This window comes from Martes martes (genome assembly GCF_963455335.1).
Source record: "Martes martes genome assembly, chromosome: 15".
Classification (NCBI taxonomy): domain Eukaryota; kingdom Metazoa; phylum Chordata; class Mammalia; order Carnivora; family Mustelidae; genus Martes; species Martes martes.
This window is the reverse complement of record NC_137903.1, coordinates 61470723-61498072: the sequence shown is the minus strand read 5'-3', so window position 1 is coordinate 61498072 and position 27350 is coordinate 61470723. Positions and strand designations below refer to the sequence as shown.

The window sequence follows — 27350 nt, the reverse complement described above, 5'->3', positions numbered from 1 at the left end:
ATTCATAATCCTGTAGATCATGACCACCACACCCTCTGCTGAAATTGCTTCTCACCAAGAGAAGACACAGATGTCCTGTGCCATGCTGATCTGTGTCTCTTTTCTGCTGAGCTGGGGCCTGGCTGCCACCCGGTGCCCATTTCTCAGGGTATTTTGCTTACAGTATTCTTTTGTATTATTACGTATTCTAATAAGTAGATGGGCTGAATCTCAGTTACGGTTCCTGTTCATTCTTGTGTCATGTGTGGCTTCCATGCAGGAATTTCAGGCTCAGTCGGTTTAGAAGTAAATACCATGTTTGACTCTTTAACTCCTCAAAATAAAAACCTTTTTAAAAAATATATTCAGGGTAGGGGCGCCTGGGTGGCTCAGTGGGTTAAAGCCTCTGCCTTCGGCTCGGGTCATGATCCCAGGGTCCTGGGATCGAGCCCCGCATCGGACTCTCCGCTTGGCGGGGAGCCTGCTTCCTCCTCTCTCTCTGCCTGCCTCTCTGCCTGCTTGTGATCTGTCTGTCAAATAAATAAATAAAAATCTTTTAAAAAAAAATATATATTCAGGGAAAACAAGCTGTGAACCTGGGTCAATTTGCATTATATTGGAACGTCTTTAAAAAAAAAACTTCAGATTTTCTCACTTGGATTATTAGGGTGTGAAAGTTTTTTAGCATCTTTTTAAGAGTGCAAAAGCCAATCAATGACTACATCACAGTATTTATAAGGTCTCAATAAAAACAAAAGCATGCTCACAAGTCCAAAGATTAGCCACCCAAGCTCTGAAAGGAATTTTTTTTGGGGGGGGCAATATAATTATATTGAGGATGCTGCATTTTCTTCTCTCAAGATAGTGCTTATAAAGTACAATGTTATTTCCTTTCTCCACACACATAATCCATGTTCACATACCAAGAATGTCCCATTTTTTACTATAGCAGCTCAACTTTAAAACTGCCATGGGAATTTATTACAAATTTGGGTCCTTTGTTGTTTTGTGTGGAACAATGTTAAATATTAAATCCAGAGTCTTGAATCTCCTACTGCATTTGAAAGGTAAGGTCAGGTAAAATTTAAATCAAACGGGCATTCAGCCAGTACCTTCTTTTTTTTAGGAATGGTAAAACTTAGTGGCCTCAAGGAAACAGAATCTGGGATCCTTACTGCACCTGGAGAAACAAGTTGGTGGTTAAGGACCTGCTTTTAGGACTTGGGTTTCTGGCCTCATTCTGGACCTCTGCAAGATGAGGAGAGAAGGGAACCAGCTTCTTTCAAAATAATCTTTAAAACCCAAGATATGTGGTACTTAGACAAGTTCTCCTGGGTCCCTTTGCAAATACTGTTCTAGAGGTCAACGGGGGCATGAGGGAAGATGGGACATGGAATGAATCAGGTCCAAGAACCACTTCTATTCTACAGGCTTGCTTGCTCTCTCTTTACTTTTATGTACTCGTTTTTCTTTTAAGATTGTCCCGTTCACAAAATCTATAAAGAGCTTAGCAAACTCAACACCCAAAGAACAACTAACCCAATCAAGAAATGGGTAGAGGACATGAACAGACATTTCTGCAAAGAAGACATCCAGATGGCCAAAAGACACATGAAAAAGTGCTCCACATCACTGGGCATCAGGGAAATACAAATCAAAACCACAATGAGATACCACCTCACACCAGTCAGAATGGCTAAAATGAACAAGTCAGGAAATGACAGATGCTGGCGAGGATACGGAGAAAGGGGAACCCTCCTACACTGTTGGTAGGAATGCAAGCTGGTGCAACCACTCTGGAAAACAGCATGGAGGCTCCTCGAAAAGTTGAAAATAGAGCTGCCCTACAACCCAGCAATCGCACTACTCAGTATTTACCCTAAAGATACAAACGTAGTGATCTGAAGGGACACGTGCACCCGAATGTTTATAGCAGCAATGTCCACAATAGCCAAACTATGGAAAGAACCTAGATGTCCATCAACAGATGAATGGATAAAGAAGATGTGGTGTATATATACAATGGAATACTATGCAGCCATCAAAAGAAATGAAATCTTGCCATTTTTGACGACATGGATGGAACTTGAGGGTATTATGCTGAGCGAAATAAGCCAATCGGAGAAAGACAACTATCATATGATCTCCCTGATATGAGGAAATGGAGATGCAACGTGGGGGTAGGAAAAGAATAAATGAAACAAGATGGGATCAGGAGGGAGACAAACCATAAGAGACTCTTAATCTCACAAAACAAACTGAGGGTTGCGGGGGGGAGGGGAGTAGGGAGAGGGTGGTGGGGTTATGGACATTGGGGAGGGTACCTTTACCCCTGGGGCTAATAATACATTATATGTTTATAAAAAATAAAAAATAAATAAAAATTTTAAAATACAAAAAAAAAAAAGATTTTCCCGTTCATCCTAGTGGAACGGATTCAACTCTGCTAGGATCTCAGCCTCATGAGGGAAGGGATCTCGATCTTGTGCACTGCTGTATCCCATACACGCTCAACAGGGCCTGCACAGAGGGACCTCAGCAACACCTGATGGCTCGCTTTCATCATTTGGCCCTTCAGAGGGTCAAATGTGATCATGTAAAATACTATGAAGGCATGAATAGAATTCTTGCAAATACGTTATTAATCTAAGAACCGCCCCTTCATTTACACATTTTGTCTCAAAGCTAATGCTTGGGCTGACTCGCCAGAGCGCAAACCTGTCTGTAGACGTTTATCTCCCCGTGGGGCTTGTAAGTTCTAGAAGTCTGGCGCCCACATAAAATGCTAACACTTCTGGGGCACGGAGGTAGGCAGGGCAGACATTCTAATCTGTATCATCTCGGTTTCTGTTGTTTTCCCCTCGCTTTTTTAAAAAATGGAAGTAGAGTTGGTGAATAATATTCGCTTCAGCTGTGCAACGTGGGGCTTCAACAACTCACACATTCGACGGTACGTACCGTAAGTCTAGAACCATCCTTCACCACACAAGGCAATTGTTACGATGTTACTGACTATAGTTCCGCCGCTGTACTTTATACCCCCATGACTTCCTGATTTTATAACTGCAAGTCTCGATCTTTAATCCCCTCCCCCTCCCTTGGCCATCCCCCACCTCAAGGCCCGCAGTCCAGACCTGGTGCTCGAAGGGTGGAGACAGCATCATCGCTGGGCCAACAACGGACCAGACTGGAGGACGAGGAGAACCTCCACTATGGGACTCGGCACGCACAACCCGCAGGGACGGAAGAACTGTTCCCAGATCGCTCTCACAGCGGGTTTGAATCCACTTAACGTGGGAGCAGGTGAGGCCCCTCGCGCCTCCCCGTCTGCGCACGCGGAGCTCTCCTGGTGCAGACTCGGGCGATCACACCCCGCACCTGCAGAAACCGACTGCTTTGAATCCGCAAGGCGCCTGGTGCTGTGAGGGGTCCGAGAAGTCCGAGGGGCAGCCAAGAGGCGTCTCCTTGGAGGGAGCCCTGGGGCCCCGCCAGACGACCTCAGTTCTAACCGGGCTCCTTCCTGCCGGGGTGGGTGTGAGCGCAATCACTGCCAGGTTATTGGCAGGAAACTGAAAAATCCCGTTGTTGCCAGGAGGCAGGTTGTCGGAGTGACCGAAGGAAGCTCCCAGGCGCCGTCTTCTTTCCACAAGGGTAACGCCCACCTGAAGCCACGCGACCTACAGGTACCTTCTCTCCTTGACCGAACTCCAGCCAGGCTCCCTCTGAGCCCCCTTCTTCCCCCGCGCTCAGCCTTGCTTTGTAAAAACTGTGCGCTCTCAGCACAAATTGTCTCATCCACCCCGCCCAGAGGTCCCTCCCCTCCCTCATTTAAAAGGCCTGAACAAAACGCCAACAGTTTTTAACAGCTCAAGGCCACGCCCCAGGATGACCCCGCCCCCTTAAGGTGCCCGCTTCAGAGAGCTCAAAAAGGCCCCAAAGAAGTTGCTGTTTGTCCCGCCAACACCGGACCAGAGGGCCTCTGTCTCCCAGGCTCGGTGGGAGGCGCGGAACCCAGCTTTGATAAGCACCAGTTAGCAAACCCCAGATGGGCTTCCTATGGACCAACCCCCCCCCTCCCCACTTTTTATAACCCTCTACGTCCCTGGTCCAGTTTAAGCTCCTGCTGTCCCCCACCCCACTCCCTCATTCTCCCTAAAAAAATGCTCCATCATCTCTGTACAAACCTGATTCTGAAGTTCAGCTCACTCGGGCCCTCTTCCCTATTGCAAAAATACATCCCGTTTTAAATCTGTCCCTAGAACGTTAACCAGGGTCTGGCTCTGTTTTTGTTTGACACAATCCATTCGACCATTCGGCAAATATTTCCCGAGCACCTAGTACGTGTCCAGCGTCACACCTGGCACTGTTATTCAAAGCAGACCCAGACCCTCATTCATGCTCCGTGGGCAGAACGGAATTCTGACCGTGAACTAGGACCCAGCATCTCTGTGGCCCATCTTCTACCGCATAGCATTAGTGCCCAGGGGGGCTGGCTGGCCTTATGGCCGAAGGGGGTAGTTCAGAACTTTTCGAACTTTCAAACGTTTCTCAGCACACGAATCAGCTCAGGATCTCGTTGAAATGGAGATTCTGAATCAGGTAGGGCTGGGTGAATACTGAGAATCTGCATTTCTCATAAGCTTCCAGGGAATAAAGATGCTTCTGGTTCCAGGGCCAAACTTTGAGTGGCGAGAGTTTGGCTCACCCATGAAGGATTAGGGTAAAAGCAAGGAGAGGCCAGAGGTCCTCAGGTAGCTTTTGAGAATCATGTCCATCTATACCCTTCATCCAGGGACTCTGCTTATCTGTAAAGCCATGTGAGCGCCCCTGTTCCACAGGTTTGAACCACCATGCCGTAGTCCCCAGAGCCACCTGCCCGGACTACCAGATGCTTCGCTTACTGATTCAGTCCCAGAACCAACCTGAATCCAGCAAATGGATTTAATGGCTGCCTTGGGCAATACTGTAGGTTCCCTGGGACCCCCAAGCCTCATCAACTCCCAGTCTAGACTGATTACAGAAATCCTGGAAGCGAACCGAGATTGAGGGCAGAGTTAGAGAGAAATAGTAGTCACTGGGAAAAATAAAGCCTGTTAGCAAAGATCACTTTGTAGCTGGGGAGAAAAATCCATCATTCCGGGGGCACCGCATTTCAGAAAAGAGTTCTACTGGGTCACCAAGTCCAAGAGTAAATGCCAATCTTCCCCCTGTGTGTTTGGTACCCCCCAGCTCTTCAGGGATGCCCACGAAGTTGACAGCCTGGGGTTCACACAGCGTGGACACCTGTGCAGGTCTGGGCCCCAGCACAGAGCATGGCTCAGTGAGTCAAACTAAAGCTTGCAGTTCTTGCTAAATTCAGTGGAATGAGCTGGTCTTCTCTTGGACAAAGGAAAGACAACTTGAACTATCTCCCACTTATACCATCAAACCCGCGAAAGTAAACTGTTTTGAGTTTGCTGCCAACAATCTCCCATTCCTGAACTGGCAGCTTCTCCTGGACTCTCTTGCCCCTCCCCTGGACGTGGGCTGCTGACCTTGTGAACTTGCTCTGTCTAACTGAACGCGGCCAAAGTCATGTTCTAGGAGCCCAGGAATTCAGAGGACCTGAAGTTTTCACTCTTGTCCTCTGGGGACCCAGCTGCCCGCTAGAAAGCCAGGTTAAGCTTATTGAGTGATGAGTGTCCACTTGGGGTGAACGAGAGCCGGCCAGTCCCCAGAGAGCCAGCCCAGACTCAGCCACTATCCCAGCCAAACACGACCGCATGAGTGGTCCCAGCCAATACCTACGGGGGCACAAACTGTGTGTCCTGTTCACGGAATCATAGGAAATAATACTCGGTAAGTTTTGGAGTTGTTCGTTTCGCCACAGCGGATAAAGGAAACATAGCTAGTGTAGCAAAAACATAAGCCACATGACACAGTCTTTGGGATTGGGTGATTGTGGATGCTGGAATCTCATTCCCACTCAAAGCTGGAGGAACAGGGAAGAAATGGACCTGGAGCCTCGAGGGAGTGACAGTGGGCTACCTGGCAACATTGCCACCTGCCCTAAAGCAGAAAACAGAAAGGGTGTCTAATGGGCTTGGGGACCTGGCTAAGAGGATCATTTAGGCAGGTTATCAAAGTGTTAGCGGTCTATGGTAAGAAGCACTGTTCTGTTTTCATGCAGAAGTATGAGAAAACGTAGAGAATCTAGAAGACTCCCTCAATTCAACAAAATACTCTCCAAGGAAGAAAGAGCCTCAGGGTAAAGACGAGATGTCAGTCGTGGCAGGAAGATTCTTTGTCAAGGTTTCAGAAAGACTGAAAGTGGTGGGCGGTTCACAGGCCCCCTTGGCCAGATGAAGAGCTCCCAGAAACTTTATAAGGGGCAGGTCCTGAAGCGTCCTGAATCACAGTCCAAAGCAGAGAAGACCCACTGCCAAGAGTTTGGGGTCAGGGTTTTTGCTACCAGAGTGGTTTATGACTGGATACAAATTAAGTCTACAAAGGCTAAAGGGATTGAAGGGATTGTACAATTTTGTTCAAAAAAAAAAAGGACAGAGATGCTTTAAAATGACCAGAGGTCCTCTGGGGCCTCAGTTTCTACCAGCAGGAAGCCAACTAAGAGAGTTGGAAGCAAACATAGGCTATTTCTTATGGAAAAGAAAGAACAACACAGAGGGGAGCAAAGAGCTTCTAAGAACCACAGACTAGGAAAGCACACCCAGGGAGCAGAACTAGATCCTAGACAGCAGCATTCCCTGTTCTCTGAGCTTGGAAGCCTGGCATGCTGGGCTGGGCTGGATTTCAAAGCTGCTACGGGCTCAGGACTGGTCTGTGCTCTTCATCCCCACCGCCACCACTTAAACCAAAGTGTGTACTATAGTTACCTTAGCCTGCCTCCCCGTTAGAGGTCAGGGGTGTGTGTGTTGGGAGACATATGACTTGTCTTCTAGTTCACAGGCTTCTAAATCAAGAAAAGCCCCTACGAGGAGCCTCAACCCAATTCAGACCTGGTGCAGAGGAGGAGACCCTGAACTTTGAGCCTTTGCTGCAGTGAGGGAGGGTGGTGAGGACTGCATTTAGTAAGTGGAAGAGATCTGGACTGCGATGGCCAGAGCGGACTATGGTATATAATTTCCAAAGAGGCCTGCCAACAACCCACCTTCCTCCCCTATACATGCTACTCCTCCCACCTTGGATCATAACCTGCTTTGAGCAATAGAATGGGATAGAAGCAGCTGTGATCCCAGAGCCCGCATCTTTAAAGGCCTCATACTTTCTGCTTTTGGACTTTTACGATATAACCACCCCTTAAACCACCCCAAGTTCAGGCTTGCTTATGGAATGATGAGAGACATATGCAGAGAGAGGTCCAAGTGGCCCCCAGACCTTCCAGCCTGCCCCAAACAGCACGATGTGGATCCGAGATGAGTTCCCTCTGCTCAACGCCACCCAGAATCATGATCTCACTACATGTTGGAATGATCTATGCAGCAGCAAATACCTGACTTACTGTGTAAACAGGGGAGGGAGAAAAGTGCAGAACACGATTAGTAAATTTATTTTCTTCTTCAATATGGCCTTTGTGAGGTGGTTTTTTTTTTTTTAACCTATTTTCTGATTCCCTTTGATCTTAAAATACTACAACTGAATGAAAGGTTTGCAAGCACCAATGAGGTAGTGATTATAGGCTTAGTGCCAACACATTTTATATACGGTGACAGAACTGATTTTCTCTGTGACCCAGATAGGACATGTAAGTGCAGACCAGTGCTGGAATACTTGGGTAGAAGAGCCTGGGTAGCTTAGCGTTCTTGTGATCATACCAGCACAAAATTACAAGAAACCAAACAAAAAACTGCTAAAGAGAACCAGGATCCCTTTCCTATCTCCAGGACACTTCGTTCAGAAGTCATTTAGATCATTTCAGCAGACTTCTCAAGGCTGTTCTTGAAATTAACACATTTCTCTCTCCTCTTCGCTCAAACGGGCCAGAGCCAAAAATATATAAGTATAATGGGAATTTCGATTTCACTATTAAAAAAAAAAATTTGGCTCTGGGTCCTCCAGGCGAATTAGGACACCAATTAACCACATAAATGCCTCAGGCAAGCAGGCATGGGGTTCAGGCCACGAGCATGCGGGTGGAGCAAAGCAGAATTCCAGGGCGTGCTGTCAACGGATACCGTGGTGTGAACAGTGTCCCCCAAAATGGTCCAAATCAACAGAGAGCCTAGAGAAGGCACAGACAAAACACGTTTGCCCGTGAAAGCCTGGCGTTCTAGCAGGAGCTGAGCGGACACATGATCAACGAAGGCACATACACACGAACGCAATGATGTATGGGTACTGTGGGTGGGGGAGGTAGACTGAAAAAGAGACCTTGAACTGGAGACGTGAAGGCAAGAAACACGAAGGCGCGGGATACGCACGTAAGCAAAATCATCACACACAGAGGATGCAGCTTACCTGACATGCTGATGGATGACTGTGGTTGAGATCCCAATGGGAAGACACTATGTCAACAGACTTTTGGGCCATGTTGAGTAAGTTCATCCAGCCTTGGAAAAGTGATAAGTGAAATGGTGCATTTTCTGAATAGTTAAGGCCTTCAGGAATATTTTCCACCAGGGCAATTCTTAGAAAAGATTTTGAAAAACAAACAAACAAAATCTAGTCAAATTTGAAGCCACAGATCTTTATACATGCATACAGAGACATCTGGAACATACTCTACTTTTTTCAAATACACACGTTCCTCATTATTTACATTTTCTGCCAGAGGCCTCTTACATGTCCCCTCTGCTAAACTTCCCAGCTGTGAGAGTTTAGATGCTCTGGTTTTCTCCAGGTTTTGCCATATTTCAGAAAATCACTGCATATGTCCTAAAGTCCAGTTTCTAACTAGCTTTGAAAAAAATTCAGAGCTTCCTACACAAGCAACTTCCTCTAGTAATATATTCCTTTTTTTCTATAGCCATGCAATTCTTACATACAAGAGCACTTCTGCGAGCTACTTTAGGCCATAAGTTACATTTCGGATACCTCATTTCTAGGACAATGTTGGGCGTATATAGAACTAATTTTGAAACTGAAATATTATGAGTTTTTTTACTACTGGAAAATAAAAATAATACATACTATTATTATTGCTTAGTATCTACTGATGCTTCCCAGCCCAAAAGCATAAAATGATACGAGGAAACATTCAAAACCTGCCTGTGGAAGGATTTTAATAAAGTGGGTGTTAAGGAATGGATAAAATAATCACAATAATCAAAACTTAAATAAGATACAACAAAAGCATCCCAATAAATGTGTTTTGTCCTTTGACACTCCCGTGCATATTGACAATACATCCACTGTCCTGTTTCTGGTCAGTATGCAGGTGAAGATGGTGTGGTTTTCACTCCTGAGTTAGCCAGGGGACACATAATGTTTAAATAAAGGACTGAACTATTTCTCCCCCCCCCCCAATTTCAGAAATGGAAATTATCCTGCAACTCTTGATGGAAAACTGCACACCTGTAAATACTTCCAGTATAGAGATTCGTTTCATTAGTGGCTATGCCTCCCCAGTGCTGGGTACATAATCAGGGCTCAAGAAATACCTAAAGAATGACTTTCAACTTCCAACAGGGAACCTGGCACTCCTCACTAAAACCGTTAGCTGTTTCCCCTAATGAGACGTGTCCCATTTAGCAATTTTAAAAACAAAAGCAATAGTCTTAGTAAAAAAAAAAAAATTTTTTTTAGTTCTTGTGCATTTGATGACTATCACAGCTAGAATGGGGTTGGGTGTGTGACCCGGAGACTTCCACGATTTGGGGTTCCCAATCATCCTGCTGCCATCCACAATCAATTTAACGTTTGTTGAGGTCTGATAAGCAGAGGCCAGGCAGCACGGAAATGACTGTGACAAATATCCCTAGTCCTCTGGAATTTACAATCTGGAGAGCGAGCCCATCTCATACATAATAATTCAAACGGGAGGCAGGCTCTATGCAGCAGTGAAACAGGAGTGGGAAGTTTAATTAGATAGATAATGCATCACCCAAAGTACGACTGCGCACGGGCAGGAAGGAGAGATTAATTCTGGTTGAGGCTTGGGGGCACGGGAAGTTGGAGGAGGAGGGACTTGAAATGTGTCTGTGGATGAGCTGGAGGGGACAGGAGGTCTAGGTCGAGGAAGGAGCCTGCTGAACTGGATCCTTGGATATTCGTGAGGTGAGCCTAGGAGGGGTGAGGCGGGAGGGACAGGAGCTTGTCTTGGCAGAATGGACAGATGGCACCAGGAGGGCCCACACTGTGGCTCGGGCTTCTCTTCGGTGCGTTTGGGAGCAGCCGAGTACACGAGGGGCTCACCCGCAGGCCCATTGCCCGCCACCGGAAGGAGAAAAAGGAGACCCGGAAGTGAAAAGCCGGTAGCGCGGAGACATGGCTGAGCCACCTCAGAAAGGTAAATGAGAAGTCTGAATTCAGTCAGTGGGAATAAGAAGAGGCGTGTAGGCAATGCGATTTTAGGAACCGAATCTGAAAAGATTTAGTGTTTGATGGGCTTGATGAGAAGGTGAAGGACGAACAGGCAGGAGCCAAGGGTGACTGAGATTTTCCTGTAGGGTCGACACATGGTCTCTTAAGGGGGCGACCATAACCATCTTCCACGGTCCCCTTATGTGGATTCTTGCCCCTCCCAACTGTGGTCCATACGGTACTTGGGGTAATTATTTAACAATGTAAACCTAAGCTCCGCTGCTTGATGAACACCTCCTGTGTGCTTCCCCAGTGTCCTTAGGGTGATGCCCACCCCAGCCCCCTAAGATGGTTGGCAAGTGTTTACAACCAGTCCGGTCCTGCCTCCTCATAGCCTCACTGAACTCAAATGCTGTCTTTCAACTTTACACCAAAGCCACACCAGACACTTCATGCAGATCTTCCAGGCTACTATGTCTCAACCAACCAACAAGGTCCTAATTTAAATATTACTTCTTCTGAGAGACTTCCCTACCCACCCCCCCAACTAAGCTAGCTCTCCCTTATGACCAAGGCTTACATGACCAGCTACTCCCCCTCCATCCTATTTCCTCTTGAAATTACTTGTTCAAGGCTGACTTTCCCTGATAGACGGTGGGGTGCAGGAAGGCACTGGCTCAGTACTGTAGCCCTAGTGCCTAACCTGTTGCTCAGGGCACAGGAAGTAGCCAAAGAATCTCTGCTGAGTGTCCCTGAAATTGGAACAACTGGAAAGAAGGGGGTGGGGGGGCGGATCCATTGAAAAGGACAAGGAACATGGGAAGAAGGTAGACCAAACAGACCAAGGATTGGGAGCGATCATCAAGGGGGAAATGAAGAGAAAAGTAGCCCAAAGCCTAACATGGGGAGTATTTCTCTGTTGGTAGAGAGTGAAATGGACAGGGATTCAGAAGGGACCAACACAGGGGCAGGAAAGCAAGAGACATCCAGAAGGATTTGGTGTTTGAGAAGCCAAGATGAGACAGGGTTGAAAAGGTGGAGCCAGGGGATTTTTTTTAAATCTACTTCACAACCTTTGACAGAGGTTGGTGTTGGGTATTTTTAACCTCTATCCACATTTAAAGCCCAATTATCTGTTTTAACTGAAGCATGAGGGAAAGAACCCCCCAGATAATGAGCAGTTTCAGCCTCCCCTATAAACAGATGATACGTTTTTTAAAAAGGTTCATCCATTTATTTTAGAGAGAGAAGGAGCCGGGGAAAGGGCAGAGGAAGAGGGAGAGAATCCTCAAGTGGACTCCACGCTAAGCGCGGAGCCCACCACGGGTTTCAGTCCCAGAACCCTGAGATCATGACCTAAGCAGCAGCCAAGATCCGGATGTTCAACTGACTGAGCCACCCAGTGCCCCTAAAGACTACATTCAGAAATCAAACCAGAGAGAATCCCTCCAACAAACAAAATCAAAACACAACAGCTGCTGACAAAGCCCGGACCAATGGAACAGATGGGATGAGGATGTGGAGGAAGTGCCCACCTGTCACTGGCTCTTCACCATCCCTTTCCTCGAGGCACTCCCTGCAGCACCTGGCAGGCAGACAAACAAGGGTTTCCAGTCTCTTCTAGAAATCTTCAGACCAGGTGTTCTTACCCTTGGATCCATGGATGAGTCAGAGAAGTCTGAGAGCCTGATCTTTAGTCTCCCTGCTCTCTAACTGAAATACAACATTCCCCCCAGTTACCAAGACAGGCAAAACCCCACAGGAATACTAGAAGCACTTAGGAGTCCATCCCCAGGGACAATCAGCCTACCACAGTATGGCTGCCACGAACATCTCCGAGTACTCAGCACTGCTTTGAAATTCTGGGGGTTGTCAGATCTTGTTGTTTCATGAAGAGGTAGTGCACGACATACCTTCCTCCTCCCAGATTTAAAAATATATAGATTGTGATAACTTTATTTCAGCATTATTGGTTGCCATCCTATGTGTTTAATTCATGCATTTAAAAACACTGTTCAGGCCACCAGGCTGGCTGAGTTGGTAGAGCGGGTGACTCTTGATCTCAGGGTTGTAGATTCAAGTCCTATGTTGGGTGTGAAGATTACACCTTTTAAAAATTCATTAATTAATTAAAAAATAAAAATATTATTCAAGGCAGGGTTCATCAGAGCGCTATACCCTTATCAGGCTGCCCCTGAGTGCTAAAGTCTGTGGCACGGAAGGGTTAGAGAGCATTTCCCGGCCTGACAATGCATGTGGGATTGTATAACATTTCTGCACATAAGATACTCTGTTTAGGGATGCCTGGGTGGCTCACTTCAGTTCAGGTCATGATCTCAGGGTTCTGGGATCGAGTCCTACATCAGGCTCCTTGCTCAGCGGGGAGTCTGCTTCTCCCTCTCCCTCTGATCCTCCCCCCTGCTCACGTGCACACACTCTCTCTCAAATAAATAAATAAAATGTTCAAAAAAAAAAAAAAAGACTCCGTTGCAAAGTTCCATTTACCTCTCCAACTAACAAACCCTTGAAATGAGCCATAGCCAGCGACCATTTTACGAGCGGTTGCTCGTAAAATTTCAACAGAGCAACTGACATTTGGATCACACAAGGACAGTGAAATTAATTAATATGTGTCAGGGACACATTCATTTGAAAGTACCAATAAAATCGTTAATAAGCTAAGAACCTGAAACAGCTCAACGGGTCAACACCAAATTAGCGCCTTTTTTCTTCTTTTTTCTCTAAATCATGGAATTAATCCCTCTTTCTTTCTCATAAAAACCTCTTGCTTTCCCCACATGGTCATGATACTTTTCTGGATTCCTCCAGAATCTCTGCAGTTCTGAGATCCCCCAGGAAAAGCCTTTGTTCTTCTTCACCCTCTCATTTTCCTAGTCCGACGTGCATCATCTACTCTTTCTTCTAATAAGATTTTTCCCCCATTACTCAAGCCTTAGAAGTGGGTAGGATTACCAAGAGAGCTTTCCAAGAGAAGAGAATTGGGACAAAGCCAGTTACGAGAAACATCTGATCACTTGTGCCTGGTAGAGAATGTGGGCCAAGGGAGGAAGACGAGAAGAAAGGCCTGGAAAGACTGAGGCGGGAGGAGGAAAATGGCCTAGAAGCCAAGGAAACCCAAATGTATCATTATTTGTTTCTTACTATCAAAGCCAACTACAATTTCATACTAAGAATAAAAATAGAGACACCAGCCCAGGTCTGCAGACACACTGGTGCATGGGTAACAAATTTCAGGGAAAGCCGCTGCACGAGGACCCTGCTCACCTCCTCACTTCTCCCCTCCACGAGACCTGGGGACTGTGATGGTTCCTCTGTGACACAGCGCTGGTCTCCCACGCCCAGCTAGAAGCCGCCTCCAGAAATCGGCTTTAAAATGACTACTTTCTGTGACCTATCATTTTATTCCCTTTAATGGCCAACAGCTGGCTACTCTCCAGGGCCTTGATCTAATTAGCATACATACAGAACTCATTTCCCTGCACTGACAGCCCTCGCTATCCTCTTCCTTGGCAAGCAAGGCGAGAAGGAGGCAGACCTCATTAAAATTCACCTCTGGGCGATTCCCTGGAATGCCTGCTTTCACCCTCTCTAACAGAACTATGCCCAAAGGCTGTAACGTGGTTCTTGACACCTAACAACAAGGGGAAAAGCTGAATATACAAAGACACAATCCAGCAAAAACCTTTTTGTGCCTCTTTTTATGGTACTTTGAGATAAACTACAAATGATTTGAACTGTGAGTCCAGGGAGCTCGAGTAGAATAAACACATTTTCAAAAATGCATTTTACATTGTTAATAGATTTTAAAATAGAACACTAGCCGTTCTTATTATAGTATGGATGTATTCTCCAAACTTAATGCAATCATCAAAATTTCTCTTTCGATCCAGAAACATATTTTACCTTCTTAAAGAACTACCTACAGTTTCCCTCCACTAAGCTACTAAAAAATATAGTCCCTGCCTTTGCAAGTTTTAAAACATGGTGTATGTATGCTGACAAATGAAAGGATGTTTATAAATACATTTTCACCCTTGATTTTGGAAATATTACAGAGAAATATTTAAGAGGAAAGGATTCGTTATAAGGTAGACAAAATCCAGCTCTGCCCGTTATTAGCTGTGTGATGTTAGACAAATGATTAACCTCTTCAAATTGCTTTCCATTTCTGAAAAAAAAAGTTACTATGAAGATTACGGGAGATGATCTCTGTCAAGTGCTTTTCTCAGAGCTGGCTTCATAGGAAGCACTAAATTAAAGATAATTTTCAAGTAACTGATACTCTGAAAACTTATTTAATTAATTAAAAATTTCTCAAGGTTCTCAAACTTATAAAACACAGTTATTAGGAAGAGTCTACGTATATTGGCTCCAAGGAGGCTTGTAAACTAGGACCTATGTGATATTTTCAGAGTGAATCTATTTTCATTGCCTACTGCAATGGAGCTCTTAGTAGGACTTGATTCTATCCATAAGGGCATGGCTGGTCAATTCAGTGACTTTCACTGCACACCTGTTAGCTTTCTGATGGCGTTCATTGATGAAACCGAACAGAGAGCCTTAGTTCATCAATACAATTAGATGTGGACTCAAAGTAAAAGGATGCAGATTTTGTTCCCTCATTTGGGGTCACCTGGCTGTAAGTAAAGCCCAGGACAGACAAGGCAGAAGTTGACCTTCCCAAAGACACTAGAGTGTCTGGCATTGATGGCCACCTCTGGACATGAAAATAATTGATATGGATCTCTGTCAGTCTGCTCGAATGCAGGCTGAGACACAGGTTTCATTTTTTTCCAAGAATTTGGGTCATGGTGAGTTTACTTCTGAAAGATAGCAGTAAAAACATCAGTGAGGTCTGGCACGCTAACAGTGTCCTGTTAGGGATTAACACTGTTGAATATTTAAGTAATCTGTAAAGTAATTGTTAATTGTTTTAATAATTTTAGGCCAACTTTTTATTCTGAAAAAAATCTCAAATCCACAGAAAAGTTGCTAGAAGAGTATGGGGTGACTGAATATATTCATTGCAAAAAAGTTACGTATATATAGGTAGTATTACACACACACACACATACATTTTAGAAAATCATTCAAGAATAAGCTGTAGACATCAGGATAATTTATCTCTGAATCTGCAGCATGTATTTCTAACAAGGAAGCCATGTTTCTAAATTAATGAAAACAATAATCACACAGGAAATTTAACACTGATACAGAGCTATTACCAATATTCAAATTTTCTCAGGTGTCCCAATAAGGTCCTTTATCCCAGTTTCTTTTCTTTCTTTCCTTTTTTATTCCTTTTTTTTTTTTTTAAGGATCCAAGATCCATTTAATAATGTTCACTCACTGCATTTAGGTGTCAGGTCTCTTTAGCCTAGGAGAATTGCTTAGCCCTTTTTTTTTTTTTTTTTTTTTTTTTTTTTTTTTTTTTTTAGTTTTGCTTGTTTTCTTTGAGGTTGCTAATTTAGAAGAGCCCAAGCCTGTCATTTTGCTAAATAGGCCTGGATTTGATTTCCTTGACTGTTGCCTCACGATTAGCTTTAGGTTAAATATTTTTGGCAGGAACACTACCTACATAATACGTCCTTCCAAGTGCATCATAAGAGGTGACACTGATACCGGGTTGTCTCCCTACTGGAGATGCTAAGTTTCACCCCTTGGGGAAGGGAGTGTTTGCCAGATTTCTCCACTAAACAGTACCTTTCTTCCCTCTATAAGTAATAAGTAAATGTTACAGAGGAACCTGAAAATATCCTATCACCCAACATTTCACTCACTGATCTGCCATCCATCCACTTCTGATTCTTGACTGAACCGATTTTGTTGTTTGTATTTGTTATTTGGTGTTATTCTGCCAGGAAAAGCTTTTCCTTCTCCTATCACCTTTAAAAAAATTTTTTTTATGTGTTTCATTAGTGTGGACTCATGGATTCACTTTTTAAATTCTAAGTATAATTCTCTATTCTGTCATTATTCCTTGTGCTGCTCACACTGTTACAAGTACTGCCAGTAGAGGCTCCTGTGAATTCTCTCCTGTGTTTTTTGAGGTCTCTTTCAGTTTTTGAATACTTTCATATTTTTTGTCACTAAATATTTCATTCGCATTAACCTTCAAATTGACTTCTGAAGAAATAGCGACAGAGAACACGATGGTGAGTTTGAGTAGGCAACAGCAGATCCCTGTTTCCATAAATCTAGAAAGTTCTGATGACAGCCTCATTAATTCCAGGCCTATAACGGTATTAAGTGAAGAGCAACTAAAGCTTTCTCCCTCTAAAAGAGAGAGGCAGTAGGGCAGTAGAGGAAGAATGATAATTGTAGCGATTATCCTTTGTCTGCATGTCACAGTTCAAAAGTACTTTCACACTTAACCTTACACATCACCATCAGTGAACAAGGGAGGTTCTAGCCAGGTGTCATCCAGCTAGATGGAATGCTAGAGAGCTGGGATGTAAATTCAGGTTCGTCTGAGCTCATGTGCATTTCACACCAGATTAGGTACTGGGCTTATCCCAGAAGGTTTGCACAGCACACCCCGGGTCTCTGGCAGGGTGAGGGGGGAAGTAGATTCACATGAGACAACAGAGGCCGCCACCCTAGAGGGGAATGTCAGTTTGGGTCCTAGTCCCAATCTTGTCCAGAGAAGAGGGGAAGATATGAGTGACAGCTTCCCCACGCCCCCTTCTTGTTTTACACCCCACCCTGTCAGTCCACCTCGACCAGACAATCTAGTGACAGGAAGGCATATTTTCCTTGGTTCACTATTTCCAGATTCGGGCCCAGAAAGGAAAAAAGAATAAAGGGAGAAAGAAGCACAAGAAGGATGAAGACAAAAGAAGAAAGCGAGAGGACTTTTGGGGACGATGGTGGAGCAGGAGGACCCTAAGCTCACCTTGTCCCGTGAATACAAGATACCACTCCTATCAGTGTAAATAACCCAGAAAACAACCCGAAGATTGCCAGAATGAATTCCACAACTAAAGGCGAGAAGAGGCCACATGGAAGAGGGTAAAAAGGACGGACACGCAGTGGGGAGCTTAACGGACAGCAGGACCATCTGTGGGAGGGAGGGACCTGCAGGTGCAGAGAGGGGTGAGCAACAGACACTCGTGTCAGGGAGCCTGCAGGGGAAGACAAATCCTTATAAACATTTGGCTCTGAAAATCAGAGGAGCTGAATTCCTTGAGTTCTTACAACCACCAGGTCTTCAAACTTGGAACTTTAATAATCCAGCTGGCTTGATTTGGGGAGAGCCAGGAGGGTGAGAGGAAGCTGAGTCCCCACCCTTAAAGAGACAGCAAAAAAAAAAACAACAACAAACAACAACAACAACAACAAAAAAAAAAAAACCCAGCCCCACAGAGAAGTAACAGTTTGAAAAATCATGGGGTATATGGGAGGGAGATTTGTTTATTAATCTCAAAGTATGTGCTGGAGAGACAGGATCCTTGGGAGACCTCTCCAGGAACAAAGGGCCTGGCAGGCACCATGTATCTGCCTCCCCCACCTGGTATAAACACCCAGTCACCTGCAGGAACCAGCACAGCCCCCATGCTCAATACCTAACTTGCTTATACTATGCCCCAATCCCCATGATTTGGCAGCTCCACCCCATCCAGGCAGGTCTGCCCAGCACTGCAGATCCCCTCCCCCAGGGAACCGGAGCAAAACCTGCTAACATGGCACCTCCCAACCCATGCACCTTGTGGATCCTCCCCACCCAACATGCTCTTGGCCAGAGCCTATCCAAGGTGGTGCCACAAGTCTGGTAGTGTGCAAGCAGCACCCACCGGGGCTAGCACCACTCTAAAGTGACTCCTTCCCTGGGGACAGGGAAAGAGAGCCACATGCATCAGTCACACTGTGGCCCTCCAACAAAAGCCTCTCAGGGGACAACACAAGGAAAGTGCCCTATAGTTCAGGGCTACTGGATCTCTGGTGAATATCTGATCTGACTTAACTTGAGCCCAAGGGGCCCCTGACTGGCCCACTAAGACCACAGGGAACAAACCCTGCCCACAAAAGGCAGAGAGAGCCATTGCAGACAACTGGATTGAAGAAAAAAGCAGCTCAGCCTCAAGGGTAGGGTGCATGCAACACTCATAGGAGACACCCATGAAGCATCAGATTCTGGTGAACAGGGGACATTGCACTGAAGGGAATGACAGGACCTCTTCTTCATAAAGCCACTACTTTCAGGAGCAGGAGATATAGCTGAATTTCCTAACAAAGAGAAATAGACACAGAGAGTTCCACAAAATGAGGAGACAGAGAAATACGTCCCACATGAAAGATCAGGACAAAACTACAGCAAAAGAACTAAACTAAACAGAATAAGTCATCTGCCTGATAGACAATTTAAAGTAATTTTCATGAAGGTACTTTCAGGGTTTGAGAAGAGTGGATGATATGAGTGAGACCTTAACAAAAGACAGAAAACAGAATCAATCGGAAATTAAAAACTCAATAAATGAAATTAAAAATACACTTGATAGAATAGGTAGTAAACTAGAGGAAGCAGAAGAAAGGATCAATGACCTGGAGGACAGAGTAATGGAGGAGAGAGAAAAAAAAAACTATGCAAAACGAGAACAGATATAGGAAACTCAGCAACACCATCAAGCATAATAAATTCTCATTCTAGGGAATCCCAGAAGGAAGAGAGAGAGAAAATTTAGTTGAAAAAATAATAGCTGAAAATTTGTCTGAATCTATGGGAGGAAACATAAATCCAGACCTAAGTGGCACAGAGATTCCCCAACAAAATCAAAGGAAGTCCACACCAAGACGCATAGTAATTAAAATGGCAAAAAGTAGTGACAGAAAATTTTAAAAGCAGCAAGAGAAAAGAAAACTTACATACAAGGGAAACCCCATAAGATTATCAGTTGATTTTTCAGCGGAAACTTTGTAGGCAAGGAGAGTGTGACATGATATATTCAAAGTGCTGAGAGGAAAAAAGTCTGCAGTCAAAAATATTCTATCCAGCAAGGCTATCATTCAGAACAGAAGCAGAACTAGAGTTTACCAGAAAAAAAAAAAAAAAATTTAAAGGAATTCATGACCATGAAACCAGCCCTACATGAAATGTTACAGGGGACTCCTTGAGAGGAAAGAAAAAACTACAAGTAAGAGTAAGAAAAGCAGGAAATAAAAAAGTAGTAAAAATAAGTATATCTATAAAAATCAGTCAAGGAACTCACAAAATAAAAGTATAGAAATTATGACACAATATTCTTAAAACACGGGGAGGAGAGGAGTAAAGAATGGGTTCAAACTTAAATGACCATCACCTTACTATAGACTCCTATAAACAGAAGATGGTAACAACAAATCAAAAGTAAGTAATAGATATGTAACAATTAGTGAGAAAGAAATCCAAGTATAACACTAAAGACAGCTCACTTGTGGTGACAGAAGAGAGCAAGAGAAGAAAGGTATAGGGAAGAACTACAAAAACAATCATAAAACAAGTAACAAAATGGCAATAAGTATGCACCTACCAATACTTACTTTGAATGTAAATGCTAAAAGCTCCAGTCAAAAGACTTAGGATAACAGAATGGATTTAAAAAACAAGACCCATCCATATGCTGGCTACAAGAGCTATACGCTGGACGTACAGACACATGCAGACTGAAAGTGAAGGGATGGAGAATCATTTATCATGCAAATGGATGTCAAAAGAAAGTGAGGGTGGCAAAACTAATAGAGGACAAAATAGACTTTAAAACAAAGACTGTAACAAGAGACAAAGAAGGACCCTATGTAACAGTAAAAGGAATCATCTAAGAAGACATAACAATTTTAAGTATTTATATACTCAACGTGGGAGCATCCAAATACACAAAGCTGTTAATAACAACCATAAAGAAAGTAACCAATAGTGATACAATAATAGTAGGGGACTTTAAAACCCCACTTACATCAGTAGACAGATCATCCTACCAGAACATCAGCAGGGAAACAGGGCTTTGAATGACACATTGGACCAGATGGTTTTAACAGATACATTTGGGACATTCTATCCTAAAACAACAGAATAACACATTCTTTTAAAATACACATGGAACATTCCACAAGACAGAGCACATGTTAGGCCACAAAACAAGTCTCCACAAATTCAGAAAGACTGAAATTGTACCATGTACCTTTTCTAACCATAACACTATGAAACCTGAAATCAACCACAAGAAAAAATCTGGAAAGAACACAAACACATGGAGATTAAATAACATATTACTAAACAATGAATGGGTCAACCAAGAAATCGAAGAAGTAAAAAAAAAAAAAGAAAAAGATGGAGAAAATGAAAATAAAAACACAATGGCCCAAAGCCTTTGAGATGTAGCAAAAGTACTCCTAAAAGGGAAGTTTATAGTAATGCAGGCCTACCTCAAGAAGCAAGACAAATCTCAAACAACCTAACCTTATACCTAAAGGAGCAAGAAGAAGAACAAACAAAACAACAAAACTCCAAACCAGCAGACGGGGAGTTGGGGGGGGGGGGTAATAAAGATTAGAGCAGAAATAAATGAAATAGAAATTACAAAAACAATAGAACAGATCAGTGAAAACAGAAGCTGGTTTTTTGAAAAGAACTACAGAATTGGTAAACTGTCAACCAGACTCTTCAAAAATGAGAGAGAGAGAGAAAACTCAAATAAACAAAATCAGAAATGAGTATCTAGAAACAACCAACACCAAAGAACACAAAAAATTATAAGAGAATATTATGAAATATTATATGCCAAAAAATTGGACAATATAGAAATGGATAAATTTCTAAAAACATATAACCTTCCAAAACTGAATCAGAAGGAAATTAAAAAATTTGAACAAACCACTTACCTGAAATGATATTAAATCAGTAATCAAAAAATTCCCAACAAACCAACATCCAGGATGAGAAAGCTTCAGAGGTGAATCCTACCAAACGTTTAAAGAAGAGTTACTTATTCTTCTCAAACTATTCCAAAAAGTAGAGGAGGAAGGAAAACTTCCAAATTCATTCTACAAGATAAGCATTATGCTGATACCAAAACCAGATAAAGACACTACAAAAATGGAGAACTATAGATCAATATCTCTGATGAACATAGATGCAAATCCTCAACAAAATATTAGCAAACCAAATCCAACAATACATTAAAAAAACATTCACCACGATCAAGCGGGATTTTTTCCCAGGGTACAAGTGTGGTTCGGTATGCACAAATCAATTGATGTGATACACCACATCAATAAAAGAAAGGGGAAAAACAATATGATCATTTCGATAGGCAGAGAAAAATACTTGACAAAGTACAACATCCACTCATGATAAAAACCCTCAACAAAGGAGGTTTAGAGGGAACATATCTCAACATAATAAATGTCATATATGAAGAACCCACAACAAACATCATCCTCAGTAGTGAAAAACAGAGCTTTTTGCATAATGTCAGGAAGAAAACAAGATGTCCATTCTCATTTATTCAACATAGTACTGGAAGTCCTTGCCAAAGCAATTAGACAAGAAAAAGGAATAAAAGCACCCAAATTTAAGGAAGAAGTAAAACTTTCACTCTTTTCAGATGACATATGCTATATACAGAAAACCTGAAAGAATCCATCAAAAAAACTACTAAAACTGATATGTGAATTCAGTAAGGTTGCAGGATACAAAATCAGAGTACAGAAATCTGTTGCATTTCTGTACACTAATAATGAAGAAGCAGAGAGAAAACAAGAGAACAACCCCATTTACAATTGTACAAAAAATAATAAAATACCATAACCAAGAAAGTGAAAGACCTATACTCTCAAAACCCTAAAACACTGAAGAAAGAAATTGAAGACAATACAAAGAAATAAAGAGACATTCCATGCTCATGGATTAGAAGAAAAAATGTTGTTAAAATGTCTGTATTACCCAAAGCAATGAACAAATGTAATGTAATCCTTATCGAAATACCAGTAGCATTTTTCACAGAACCAGAACGAATAATGCTAAAACTTATATGAAACCACAAAGGATTCTGAATAGCCAAATCACTCTTGAAGAAGAAGAACAAAGCCAGGGGTATCATAATCCCAGATTTCAAGTTATACTACAAAGCTGTAGTAATCAAAATAGTATGATACTGGCACAAAGACAGTCACCATAGATCAATGAAACCAAATAGAAAGACCTAAAATAAACCCACAATTTTATGGTCAATCATTCTTCAACTAAGGAGGCCAAAATATCCAATGGGAAAATCTCTTTAACAAATGGTGTTAGGAAAACTGAACAGCCACATGCATAAGAATGAAACTAGAACACTATCTTATACATAAATAAAAATAAACTAAAAACTGGGGCATCTGAGTGGCTCAATAGGTTAAATGCCCAACTCTTGATTTCAGCTCAGGGTTGTGAGGTTAAGTCCGGTGTCCAGGCTCCATGGGCTTCATGCTGGGTGTACAGCCTTATTGGAATTCTCCTTCTCCCTCTCCTTCTGCCCTGCCCCACTTATGCTCTCTCTCTCTCCATTTCTTGCTCTAAATAAATAAATGAATAAATAAAATGTTGACTACATACGAGTATGCACAAATAACTGTTATTCAGAGAAGAACTGTAACAAGATATTCTTTATAAAGACAATTGTTAAGTATAGCCTAATATTTTATTTTTAAAAAGAAGAAAGCAGACGTCAATGCCCTGCCTTTTGATATTTTACCAATATGAGATCTGAACAAAGAATCAGGAAGTTCAGTGATGTAATGTTCTTGACACTGTCCTCAGAGAGCTAGCATGTGGTGAAAAGCAGATGATGGAAAACAAGAATAGGCTTGCATTCAAGACAGTTATTACCCTTAGACACCAATCAGAACAACAACTATACCATCATCACTACTGTATTTGAATATTCATTATGTACTTGTTTTGTGTCAGGCACTATGTTCAGCAAATTTACTGACAATATTAATACATGTTTACAATGATTCTCAGAAGTAGGTACTGTTATTATTCCCATTTTATAAACGAGGAAACTGAGACCCAAGAGGTTTATATCATGTTTCCAAAGGCACATAGCCAGTGAGTGCTGGAGCCCAGACTTAAGGTTGGGTAGTATGACTACAGACAATATCCTTTTCATCATTATCCTTCACTGTTTCTCCCAGCTTTCAAAGCAAAGCAACCAGGCAGAGGTAGGAGATGCCATCAACATACCTTCAGTGAATCAGGTCCATAGTCACCCAGGAGCACAATGTCCATGACAGCAAATGGTAGAGAGACTGGCAGAATCCTTTTCTGTTAGGATTTAGTCCCTCGAAGTCAGTGTTTTTCACAAAGACAGTCTTTTCCCTACTCAATCATATTCTTTGAATCAAAATTCAGCACATAATCTGTCCAGCAATTTTGGGTCATGTACGCCTTTTCCGTTTGACTGGTATTTGTGTAGAGCCAAAGTCATGATGTGCTCTGTCCACGGTGCTGAAAAGCATACCAGATGCAGCCCTGCCCTTGTGAGGTGCACATTCTATAGGTGGAGGGCACAGGTAATGCGTGAGCAAGCAGACAGAGGAAAAGATGGGGCAAATGAGAGACGGGAACAGGATCACATGGTAGAGGTCATGAGGAGGGCTGCTTCTTTAGACCGTCAACCAGAGATGGCGTTCTGAAGCTGTAACATGGGGGCAGAGTGGTCAGGGCAGAAAGGACCAACAGTCGAGAAAGAATCAAGGCAGGTATGAGGTTGGAGTGTGGGAAGAACAGCAAGGAGACCAGTGTGATGCAACCTAGTGAGTGAAGTAGAGAAGGACAGAGCACAAGTCAAAGGGGTAGGTCAAGGTTAGAATACACAGCGAAGAAAATATTTTTTTTTCCTCTACTCTTCTAACTTCTTGGCTGGGTCTCTAACAAAAGACAGATTAACAAGAGAAAGGCATGCAGATTTATTAATGTTCACGACAAGGGAAGCTTCATAAGGAAATGAAGACCCCAAAACATGGTTGAACCTTCACAGTTTTTTATCAGGTTTGATGAAGAGTGAGAGTTTGATGAAGCTGTGGGAAAATGAGATGGGGCAAAGGATATGAAGTGTAGTAAACTGGGGAATAAGTTAGCAAGGTTTGTTCATTCAGATTCCTCTCTGTGTCCCTTTGTCTTTGGAGAGATAAGGATGCCCCCCCCCCCTTCCTCCAGTGGAGGGAAGGCACCACTAACATGAGGGTTTTATGACCTATTTCAGGGGAAGGCCAGAAAGTCCTTCCTGGACGTGCCACTTGTAGTTTCCCCACAAAACCCACCACAGGGCTGCATGGGGACGAGCATCACAGCAGGAGATAGATGAGAAGACCCTGCAACAGTCTAGGGCCTGGGAGACAGACGATGGTGGCTTGAACTAGGGCATGAATGCTGGAGGTGGAGAAGAGTGGAGAGATGCAAACAGAGGCTGAAAGCAAAGCAGATAAGAATATGGTTACTGCTGGGGGAAATTCTTCTGCCCATTCCTGATGTCATCTTCGGGTTCAGGGGTGTTCCAGTGGGTGCTGTGACACAACTTTGAGTTTCTCCAGACCTTTTCTTGCCCTTCCCCAGGGGAGGAGGAGAGAATTACCCAACTAGGAGATGGACAGACAATTCAGCTTGATCCCTCACCTCCTCCTCTTGAGAGAGCCATCCCATTCTTGGCTGCAACACCACAGCTTCGCCTGGACAAGCCCCTTCATGTCCAAGCTCGCCCTGACAAGGCTGGCTGCAAGAGGTTCAATCCGGAAGACCACGTGATCTCATATTAAGCTATATCTCCCAGTGCAGCCTGCAGCCTTTACCCAAAAGGAGATCTCTTAGCCTCCCCTTGCTACTCCTTGTCAGAACTGTCACTTTCTTCAGGAACAAGGATGTTATTTACCACAGAGACCCCCACCCCCAAAAGTTGAATCAGGACATGTGTTGGAATTCTATTGATTTAATTCTTCTGGATATTTTGATGGAATGAGGGACCACAGGTCAGAATCTAGGATGAACAAGTGCAACAGAAAAAATACATTGAGAAAATGATCATGAGGGAGACCTTGTTGCTAGTTAATGCTTTACTGATTGACTCAGGAATCCCGATTCTATTTCTTTTTGTTTTTTATTTAAGATTTTATTTATTTATTTGTCAGAGAGAGAGAGAGAGAGAGTGAGAGAGCACAAGAAGGTAGAGTGACAGACAGAGGCAGAGAGAGAAGCAGGCTCCCCGCCGAGCAAGGAGCCTGATGCGGGACTCGATCTCAGGACCCTGGGATCATGACCTAAGATGAAGGTAGATGCTTAACCAACTGAGCCACCGAGGTGTCCCTCTATTTATTTTTTTTTTGAGTTTTTAAAAATTTATTTTAAATGAGAGTCTGTACACACACGTGTGAGTGGGGATCAGGGCAGAGAGGGAGGGAGAGAATCTCCAGCGGACTCCAAGCTGAGTCTGGAGCCCGGCACGGGGTTCGATCTCACAACCCTGGTATCATGACCTGACTTGAAACCAAGAGTCAGACATTCAACTGATTGTACCACCCAGGCTCCAACCCCCCACCTCCACCCCGATTCTATTTCTGACAGAGCTCACAGCCAGCAAGACAAATATGTGTTTCCCTTCCCAACTCCATGCCCGACACGGACACTGAAAATCAATCCAGACATTCTTTCCTGGGCCTGGCCTTGGCCCTGGTCTTACAATCCCTCTCAGACAAATACGATCCAGGCACCTACTGACAACCAGGGCTGCAAACAGGATGAGACTGAAGTTACAGTTTTGAGGCCAACTAGAAAATAAAGCTGATCACTATTTTCTAGTTAACACAAACTTACTCAGAAAATCATTTTTATTTCAAATTTGTTGAGCATATTTCTAAAATGGATAAAGATAATTTTTCTGGAACTGGAACACACTGTGTAGAATTTTTTTTATGATTTTAAATTTTCCCTTAGGACTCCCGAATTCTACTTGGTAGAATATATAAGAAGTTAGTCCAACTCTGTAGAGTTCAAGATTCATTCCTTGATTTATTCTAAAATAAGTTCTTGACTCACTTCATAATTCAGGTTGTCTCCTTAAAGTGCAGTGAAATTTTGAGTAATTTAAGACTTATCTATTAGTTCTAGTACTTGTTTTCAAAGTAAGGACCAAGAAATATAGGTCCGCCATTCACGTCCTTAATATTACTAGATCTTATTTAATAACTGCGAACTTGCTAAGTTTTGTTGTATCATTACTAAGGGATAGTGGTAAGTGCATTTTCATGCGTGGGAGATTATATGCATTTTTTTTCCTTTCCTTCTTCTCTATCTTGAATCTCAGTAAATCTCAGACTTTGAGGCCACATTAATGATTCTCATCACTTGAAAAAAAAATTTTTTTTAAGATTTTGTTTCTTTGAGAGAGAGAGAAACACAGAGCACCAGCAGAGGGTGAGGGAGAGGAACAAACAGACTCTCCGCGGAGTGGGGAGCCCAACATGGGACTTGATCCCAGGACCCCAAAACCATGACCTGAGTGGAAGGCAGATGCTTAACCAATGGAGCCACCCAGGTGGTCCTGGCAAATTCTCGTTTGCCCACCACGGGCTACGTCAGACTGACACCAGCTAAGTGAGAAGCTGCATGGTGGCCTCGGAGGAGCCCGACACCTTGTTTGGGATAAACTCTACACCGCAATGAAAACCTTTAAATAAAGCAGACCCGGTCAGGGGTCCTAGGAGGAGCACAGCAGCTGCCTGTTAAGGAGGGCTGTATGCAGCTGATAATACTTCTAGAACCAAAGAATGAGTCTGAAAAGCAAGCAGAGTATCAACCAGCCAGCCCATCTGGAGGTCAGCCACTGGTAGACAGCAATCTTAGACCGCGCGCTCTCCAGAGGGGGGCCCCACGGGCTGCAGGG

The 27350-nt window shown here is 43.4% G+C and overlaps 1 protein-coding gene across 1 annotated transcript in view; it reads right to left on the bottom strand.

Annotated features, from left to right (window-relative positions):
* Positions 1-27350, bottom strand: part of PLD5 (phospholipase D family member 5) — a 393677-nt gene that overhangs the window by 182770 nt on the left and 183557 nt on the right. Inside the window, exon 3 of the mRNA XM_080824123.1 lies at positions 8434-8602. Within this exon, the coding sequence (XP_080680249.1) occupies positions 8434-8602 (169 nt within the window). The remainder of the gene's footprint in view (positions 1-8433; positions 8603-27350) is intronic.